The sequence below is a fragment of the Mesocricetus auratus genome, unplaced genomic scaffold (assembly GCF_017639785.1).
Source record: "Mesocricetus auratus isolate SY011 unplaced genomic scaffold, BCM_Maur_2.0 Super-Scaffold_100037, whole genome shotgun sequence".
Lineage (NCBI taxonomy): Eukaryota > Metazoa > Chordata > Mammalia > Rodentia > Cricetidae > Mesocricetus > Mesocricetus auratus.
This window is the reverse complement of record NW_024429215.1, coordinates 5,300,851-5,310,809: the sequence shown is the minus strand read 5'-3', so window position 1 is coordinate 5,310,809 and position 9,959 is coordinate 5,300,851. Positions and strand designations below refer to the sequence as shown.

Below are 9,959 nucleotides of genomic sequence, written 5' to 3'. Positions count from 1 at the left end.
ATGCTCATTTTGATTTTCTACTTGTTGCTTCTGAAAATTCCACTTTTCATGGTCAGGTTCATTAATCCCAGGTGTTTTTGGAAAATGAAGCAGAATGAAGACAAGGATGGAGACTTGAAGACAGGTTATTTCTTCTTCCCCAGGGCAGTACAGGGCCCAGTGGAGAAAGAGTATTTCCAGAATATGTTCAATACACAGTAAGTGTTTCTTTTATTTTCCATGTAAATGTAATCATGAATATCTCATTATTTGTCTTGAGTCTTTTGTCCTGGTCTCTCAACATCTACACCAAGAAATGACCCCAAAGTCTTTTAGAGATTCATTGATATTTTTATCATTTTTAGATTGTTCACTGTGGGTTATGGTTTTCTTCTAGTCAGCCTCCCTCTTACAAGGCTGGAAGTGGAGTGAAGGAAGCAGTCTCTTTCAAGATTCATCACAAAAACCCTACCTCCTGACATTGTCCATAGCAAAGTAGCCAGTGATGTCTCATCAAAAGAAACCCCATTCAATTTCAAAAATTACGTCCTAAGAACTTGAAAGTAAATGGCCTTATAGTATGCTGATGGTACTTTCATCAGTGTGTGCTTGTGTGAGCACCACAAATGTTTGTGCCACACTTGGGTGCAAAAAGATTTCCCATAGATATTAAGTTACTCCCTCAAATTCCTTTCATGTGGTCACTCTGCCTTCTGTAGCTGAGTAGAGAGGGACCTATCCACTGTGAACTCCAGCTGTGTTCTTGTATCTCCATACTTCACTTGTCTACATGAACAACCACTGGCTTTTAAGTATTACAAAGCCCAGTTCCCCACTCACCTTTATAATAAGGAAGGAACGTATGGATTACAAATGACATGTTTGTATTCTTGTAAACTGAGGCTATAGCTAATAGTGATGGGTGTTTGCATTCTTTGTCACTTGCCTGAGTGATAGGTTTTATATGTGATAGTTGACAACACTTGAGAACAGAGATAGAGGAGACAACAACTAGCTCATCTTTGACCTTATTTAAGAATCATATGTCTTTTCTCTTCATATATAAGTTGTTTATTCTATGGCTTTTATATCACACTTGCCTCTTATGCTTCTCTCTCAGTAATTATACTGATTACAAATGCTTATTTTACCAATGTAGGCACTATACACACGTTGATTTTGTGGAATGCTGGTAGCTGTTTTAAAACACATCGCTTTAGTTTCATAGGCAAGTATGACAGCTCAAGTCACTGATGTTTCATGATTTTAGTGTACTGAAGCTACTGTTTTACCTGCATATGCTCTACTGTCAAATTCCTTTGCCTTTTTCTGAAAATTCAATGAAACTGTTTCTTTGTGGTGATAGGAAACATTGAGTTTGATTTCAATGTCCACGAGAAATGTATGATTTCTAAAAGAAAAACAGGTTGTATTTTACACTGAATAAATCATTCTGAATAAAGGGGGATGTTTGATGTATATTGGATAGATTATATGAAATGACTAGCAAGAAATGTGAGTTATTATTATTCCCATAAACAGAAACACAACATGCTAATATTCTCTTCCTTCTGACTTGTTGCTCATGTTTTTTACAAAACCATTAAACATTTCCATACATTTTACATTTTATCTTCACCTATTTTACAAACATGTAATGCTGGCACTACAAGTTTCAGTAGGGTGCTAGTGTTGTGTTAGTGTAACTGCAAAATAATCAAAAGATGTTATCCAGTAGAAAAAATGTGTTGCTCAGATATGCCTAGGGTGAGTATATGACAGGCCTATATAAACATGAAACAGTTGAACAATATTGTAGTGGGGAACATGCTGCAAATCTCGGCAATCAGGACGTAGAGCAGGTTTATCCCTGTCCATTTGACACCAGTCTGGACTAAAGGAAAGTGCAATTCAAAATGACATGATCTGTGCCCCTTTTGTGGCCACAGATAGCATTAATCCTGATAAACACACAGATGGATGCATACATTCAAATCGTTTACCAAATACATCTTTGTTCCTTGAGTTTATTAAAAAAATCAATATTCAAAAAAAGATTATATGCCTGTGGGAAACAAACCTGTAAGAAATAGATGAAGGACATAAGAGGATATGTTAGGTATATTGCCCACCAATTATCAAGAACCATAGACAAATGTTGCTCCATAAAGACTATTGTGTACTCACTTGTCATTCATTGACAACCTTAGCCAGCTCATTAGTTTTCATAAGAAAATAATATAAACTCTTTAACTAACACATTATGTGCAATTTTTATATTACTCAATTTTAAAATGAAGATGGGTATGTTTATTTGGTCAAAACCTGTGCCTTTACCTTCTGAGGAAGCACTCACACACTAGAGATGGACAATTCTTTCAGAGAAGAATGCCAATGACATATCTCAATTATGGGAGAACCCACCCTATGAACTTAAAGCTTTTGCAAGCTTCCAGGATCTTATGCCTTTTCAAACTCACAACACAAGATTGTTTCAGTATTTGAAGGAGGTTGGGAATAATTTTCAGTACAAGATAGTCCTTGTATTGACTACAAAGAATTATCTATTGATCTCTGCCCATATTAAACACTCTACACTTTTACAGAACACCAGCTGAGAAGTGCAAGTTTACACTGGCCTTGGCTTTTACCATGGATGAGGTCAACAGGAATCCTGATCTATTACCAAATAAATCTTTAGTATTTGATTTCTCAGCAGATAATTTTGTAAGGGTGTCTCAATTGTACACTCCTATTCCAACTTTGAAACAAGATCCTAATATTTTGCCTAACTATGAGTGTAAGAAAGGTATGACGTGTAATGTGATGCTTACAGGACCAAACTGGAAAACATCTATGATGCTTGGGACATTCATGGACCTCCACAAAACACAAAGGGTAAGATTTCTATGGGTTGTGTTTGACTAAAATTGTATGTCCATTGGTAACATTCCCAGATATTGACTGTCTTAGGAGAGAATTATCCCTACATTTATATCAATCTATGTACTTCATTTTGAGTACTATTAAGAGAAGAATGGGTCTTCCACATTTCCTTGTTTGAAACAGAGATGAGTGAAGAAGTAATGACAAAGCAGATTAGCCAAGGGGGTTTCTAGAACTTTATGCAGAAAAAAATATGTTTACAAGTTCTTATGAGTGCATGGTCCCTAACATTGCTCCCTGCATCCTAGGCCATTCACCTTACATATGGATCCTTCCATCCACTCCTGAGTGATTATGAACAATTTCACTATCTGTATCAGATGGCCCCCAGGGACACATCTCTAGCCTTGGCCATGGTGTCTATCATAATTTACTTCCGCTGGAACTGGATAGGGCTGGTCATCTCTGACAATGATCAGGGCACTCAGTTTCTCTTATATTTGAGAAGAGAGATGGAAAAAAATACAGTCTGCTTTGCCTTTGTAAATATGATTCCAATCAGCATGCAGTTATACATGTCAAGAGTTGAACTGTATTATAACCGTATCAAGACATCATCCACAAATGTTGTTATCATTTATGGTGACACAGACAGTACTCTTGCTGTGAGCTTTCGAATGTGGAAGTCCAGAGGTTTACAGAGAATATGGGTCATCACCTCACAGTGGGATGTGACTACAAGTAAAAGAGACTTCATGCTTGACTCATCACATATGACTCTAGCTTTTGCACACCATCATGGTGAGATTTCCGGTTTTAAGAATTTTGTCCAGACAATGAACCCTCTCAGATACACAGATGAATACCTTGCAAGGCGGGAGTGGATGAACTTTAACTGTGAAGTCTCTGTTTCCAAGTATATGACACTGAAGAACTACTCACTAAATGCCTCTATGGAATGGTTAGTGGTACAAACTTTTGACATGGACTTTAATGATGGCAGTTATGACATATACAATGCTGTGTATGCGCTGGCCCATGCACTGCATGAGATGGATCTTCAACAAGTAGATGGGAACAGACATGATTCTAGGTGCTCGAAGGTAGTATTCCTTCTATTGTATGACATTTGCTGTCAGCGATGCCATCTCTTTAGGAATCTTTCAGATGCAGAAACTCAGTACATTGTCATATATGTGGTAAACAGTGTAGGGAGTGATTTTCACTAGAGTTCTCAGTTGATACTTACCCCTCTGTCAGCTCTGGAGTCCTTGGTCAGCATTCTGATTGTAATTACACAGAAAATAGTACTGTGATTTAGTTCAGTACACACATGTGCATTCATGTATATGAATGGATGTTTCTCACTCTATATGTGTGTATGCTTGTATTTTCCCATGCCTCTCTGTGTGCATTTGTCTTCATATATATGTTTTCATGAGTATCTGTCTGTCATACTGTGGAAGTGAGAATAAATTTTCCCGTGTCTTCCTGTATGTATTTTTTCCTCTGTGTGTCTTCCTGTGCATATTTGGCATTGATTGTGTCTCTGTGATTCTATTGTGATTCTATGTGTGTATTTGTATGTGCATTTATATATGTATATCTGTATTGTTCTCTCTCTCTCTCTCTCTCTCTCTCTCTCTCTCTCTCTCTCTCTCTCTCCGTGTGTGTGTGTGTGTGTGTGTGTGTGTGTGTGTGTCTATCTTTTGGTGTGGGTGCAAATTTTCCTGTTTGCCAATGCCTCTCTCTGTTGGTGTTTGTATCTGTGTGAGTTTGTATGCATTTGTGTATGTGTGTGTTTCTATGTATGTGTTTTTGCATGTATGTTTGGATGCACATGCTTGTATGCTTGTTTATGTTTACCTACATGTATATAGGAATTCTAAGATATGTGTGGCTGTATTTTATATATATCTCTGGATGAATGTGAGCCTCTGTCTCTCTCTCTCTCTGTCTCTCTCTGTCTCTCTCTGTCTCTGTCTCTCTCTCTCTCTCTCTGTGTGTGTGTGTGTGTGTGTATTGTATATCTTTGCTTGGTCTGTGCCTATAAGACTCTGTGTTTGGCAGTATTTTCTGATGGAACTAGAATTTTAGGAACATGATGATAATCTTATTCATCCATTTGCTTTCAATGAGATTTCTCCACTGTGCACCTTCAATAATGTTGCCTTTAATATAAAATCAGTATGTTTTTCATTCAAAGAATCACACATACATGATAGAGTGCTGCCTGTCTTTCAGCTGAACTCATTTCTGAAGAAGATCAACTTCACTAATCCTGTTGGAGACAGAGTAAATATGAACCAAAAAGAAAAACTTCAGGAAGAATATGACATTTTCCAGATCTGGAATTTCCATCATGGTATTAGATTTAAGGTGAAGGTAGGAAAGTATAGCCCATATTTCCCACATGGTCAACAGCTCCATGTATATGAAGACATGATAGAGTGGGCCACAAGAAATAGACAGGTGGGTGTGACCAAATTGAACTGATGTGCATTACACAGCAGTAACATTGAGCTTCCTTGTAACTTAATGTAAACAATTGTCATATTATGAACCAATATCAAGCCTCCTAGTTTATGCCTCTTTTTTCCTTTATGATGTGACACTTTATTAATCTTTTGAGGATTTCCAACATGCACAGTGAATTTTTATCATATCTGAAATAGTTTCTGGTTTTAAAAATGAATATGAACCAGTTGTAAACTGATTTAATATTATTTCCAGTAGAAGGAGAAATAATCTCTTGGTACCATACTGATTGTAATACAGTGATTTCCTCCCTTATGCTGAATCTTGACCTGAGAGGTTGAAAGTATAAGTTCTCATATGTCATGAGTTTCAGTAGTATATTATTGGAGTTTAAGCATGTTGACTGATATTTTAGTAGATATTTCCCTTGTTTCATGGAGGCATGCGATTAATGATTTCACTAGATGCAAGAGAAAACCATGCCTTAATCTTCCCTCTTTCTGTTTCTGTCTGTATGAAGCCATTCCCAAAGGGTATGGCCAGTGTTACAGATTCACAGGCAAGACCACTGCAGTTTCAGATGCCCATTCATCTTAGTTGGATATAGGGCTGTTATGGTCACACAATGACCACAAGTAAAATCAGAAGTAATGGTTGATTGGTCTCCTAGGTTACAGTCAATTGTAGACCAGGGAGGAATCTGGGCTTGGCAGTGAAAGCATAGAACCTGAAGAAACACTGTTATTTGACGTGTTCTACTTGCATTTATCATAAAGACATGCTTACAGGCAACACTGTCCATTAACAATTAAGTGGGTGACCAACCAATCAAAAACTGAGAATCTTTTATTTAAGCTTCTCTATGTCTTCTTGAAACTACATTTTGTAATGTGTTCACCCAGTTACATTAATATCTAAACATGACATATAATATAGGTATGAAAAGAGTAGGTGAGACTTCTGATATCACCACGTGTTGAATTTTCCTCAGATGCCACCCTCTGTATGCAGTGCAGATTGCAGTCCTGGATTCAGAAAATTCTGGCAGGAGGGAATGGCAGTCTGCTGTTTTAAATGCATCCCCTGCTCAGAAAATGAAATTTCTAATGAGACAAGTGAGTATTTGAGGCAGTTGTAAATCCTTCACTTTGATAATTGCTCTTACCCTCCACACAGGAATGCTGAAGGGGTCTAGAAGGGAACTTCACAAACATAGTATATTATTTTCCTAAGTTAGGATTTATAGGAATATTATCAATAACAATGTTCCTTTATAAAATGCCTTATGCCTTGAAGTACATCTTGATTTGTTGTAAATTCATGGCAGCTGGCATTTTCTCAAAAGAGCCAGTTTTGAAATCAATTTTCAGTCTTAGAGATTTTTACAAAAGGTCTTCCTTAGTGATTAATCTCATCTAAAATTACATGTAGATTAGATTTGGGTCTTGAACCTTTCCAAACAGTTTTAATCGTTTTACTTGTATGTGATTCTACATAAGTTTCTGCATACCATGCATGCATGGATGTCCACAGAGAAAAGAACAGGGTAATGGATCTGCTTTACTCTGTAATGTAGGTGCTAGCAATCAAATTCAAGTCCTCTGTAATTAAGAGAGAAAATAATTACCTGTTCAAGTTTCAGGAACTGCTAAGAAGAGACAAAAGACAACATGCAATATCCAGAGAATTGTTATTAAAGTTTTAACTTGATAGAAAATTTAGGAAAGTGGGCATAAATATTGACGCAAAATATAAAAATGTATTCAATATTTTTGTACACATTACACAGTAAATGATGTCAGAAAATTAGCCACACTTATACAAAAAGTTATCACCTATAAACCCCCTTAGTAGTCAAATGATTATTTATTCAGGATTGACCAAATACAAATGGTAGGCTAATGGTTGTGCATTGCTTTTGCCTGTCCTCCTATAAAAATCAAATGAAAGTCCTTAAGGGAAATTTATGGCCAGTGAGATGATTGTAGAATTAAATTACTTGCCACTAACACAGATGACGTGAACTCATCCTCAGGACACATGTAGAAGTAGCAACACCATGCAGTCTCACATATATTCCAATGTAATTAAACAAATTATCATTGACTGTTTTAAATGTAAAAACACATAAGAATAATGAATATTTATGAAAATTCATCAAAACACCTTTATTATTACTTTGATGATGTGTATATCATCATAAGGTTGGTGGTTATGTGCACATATTGCTGGTGACAGGCATCCAATGCCTCTGTAATTAGTTTCACACAGTTGTGAGACACCTGACATTATTATGAGTACTGAATTCAGGTCTCCTGAGAAAGAGTCCATTCTCTCACAGTTGAGCAAAACAAATTAACTAAATAAAAATGCATAAAAATATTGTCCTAGATAAACCCCTTAAAATATTAGATGCTCATTATCACTGCCTAAATTTTTCAGTGATTCAGACCAATTGCAATATGGTTTCCTACTCTTACTATCATGGTTATCACAAATTATTAATATGGTACTACTAATCAACACAATGTTATGTATTAGCACTCTGTCTTAAGGGCTTTGTGTTATCTTTCTCATGCTATTTATCAGTGTCTACCTCACCATTGAGTACATGCGCAGAGTCTGGATCTCACAGAGATAGAAATGAGGGAAGGAGGAAGGGGTTGTCTTTATAGAAATGGAGCAGAATCGAGATGAAGGGATGATTTAGTGCTAAGTCTGTGTAGAGGACTCTACTTTGAGTGATAGGCTAAACGATTCTTCTGAACAAGACTTAGGAGTTTGGTAAGACAGAAGAAGACAGAATTAATGGTGTATTTTTAAATTATTTTTACAGTTCTCAAAACATCATTCATCTCTCACTTTCCCTCTCCTACTTATCCCGTGTAATCCTAATCACTTTCAAATTCATCAGATCTTTTGTTACATTTATATGAATATACACCTTTAAATATAAGCACACTTATACAATATGCCAATTTCATTTAAAGATGCTTTTATTTAAATGTGTTTGTGCCAGAAAATTTGAAATAAAAACTCATCTGAAGTCTGTTCCCAGTAGAAGAATCAATATCCATATCTCATGGGGACAGCATTCAGAAAAGAGACAATAACCTCATGTGGCACTGAATCCATGTGATGTGGGATTCTAAAACACTCAGAAAAACTGGTTAATGAATTTAGCATCTGTGACTACACAAGTATAAGTCCTCTCCTCACAGCACCCACATTGCACTAGAAAATCTGTGCCTCCTGATATCATGTCCCATGTTTAAATCAATATACCTAAATAGACCAAAAATAATTATTTATTTTGTTCCCAAATGGAGATAATGAGCATTAAGAAATGGAGTCATTTCTATGCATCAAGGTCCTTCAAAGACATCCTCAACAACAAAATGCAGGAATTGCAATTCTTCTGTACATGTAATTTAAATGCACTGCCAATAGAAATGCTGAAGGTGAACTGATGATACCTTAAACTGTCCCTTAGATGTGGATCAGTGTGTGAAGTGTCCAGAGGACCAGTATGCCAACATAGAGCAGAACCAGTGCATTCACAGAATGGTGATATTTCTGTCCTATGAAGACCCTTTGGGGATGGCTCTTGCCTTAATGGCCTTGTGCTTCTCTGCATTCACAGCTCTGGTTCTTGGAGTCTTTGTCAAGCATCATGACACTCCCATTGTGAAGGCCAATAACCGGAAGCTAAGTTACATCTTGCTCATCTCACTCTTCTTTTGTTTCCTCTGCCCTCTGCTCTTCATTGGCCGTCCAAACTCAGCTACATGCATGCTGCAGCAAATCACATTTGGAGTTGTATTCACTGTGGCTGTTTCCACTGTGTTGGCCAAAACAGTTACTGTGCTTCTGGCTTTCAAAGTCACCGTCCCTGGAAGAATGAGATACTTCCTGGTTTCGGGGACACCTAACTACATCATTGCCATCTGTACTCTGATCCAAGTCATTATCTGTTCAGTCTGGTTGGGAGCTTCTCCTCCCTCTGTTAATGTTGATGCACAATCTGAGCATGGCCACATCATCATTGTCTGCAGCAAGGGTTCAGTCACTGCCTTCTACTGTGTCCTGGGATACCTGGGCTGCCTGGCTCAGGTGAGCTTCACTGTGGCTTTCTTGTCCAGGAATCTTCCTAACACATTCAATGAAGCCAAGTTCTTGACATTCAGCATGCTGTTGTTCTGCTGTGTCTGGATCACTTTCCTCCCTGTGTACCATAGCACCAAGGGTAAAGTCATGGTAGCTGTGGAAATTTTCTCCATCTTGGCTTCCAGTGCTGGGATGCTGGGATGCATCTTTGTTCCCAAGTGCTACATAATTTTATTAAGACCCCAAGAAAAATGTCTTCAAAATATCAGGGTAAAATCATCTTGCAGAACTGATATTTCTTGAATTATAACTGACAAGTATATCGTTAGGTCATATTCATGGAGTTAGGTCAAATATTGAGTTACAGCACAACATCTGTCTCTTTCAGAATGACTCATGTTTTCCTTTATTGATATTGCCTGAAAGCAACATGTGTACTACCGTTGTTTACTTTGCCTTGTGTAACCATTCACTCAGCTACTGATTCCATAAAACCTAGCCATTGGTTT

The 9,959-nt window shown here is 37.2% G+C and overlaps 1 protein-coding gene across 1 annotated transcript; it reads left to right on the top strand.

Annotated features, from left to right (window-relative positions):
- On the top strand, nucleotides 1-9,753 carry LOC101830283 (vomeronasal type-2 receptor 116-like). The gene is made up of 6 exons (XM_040734068.1): nucleotides 1-197; nucleotides 2,586-2,877; nucleotides 3,174-3,968; nucleotides 5,110-5,337; nucleotides 6,335-6,458; nucleotides 8,837-9,753. The coding sequence occupies exons 1-6, from the start codon at nucleotides 1-3 to the stop codon at nucleotides 9,751-9,753; spliced, it is 2,553 nt and encodes an 850-aa protein (XP_040590002.1).
- The last annotated feature ends 206 nt before the right edge of the window (nucleotides 9,754-9,959 follow it).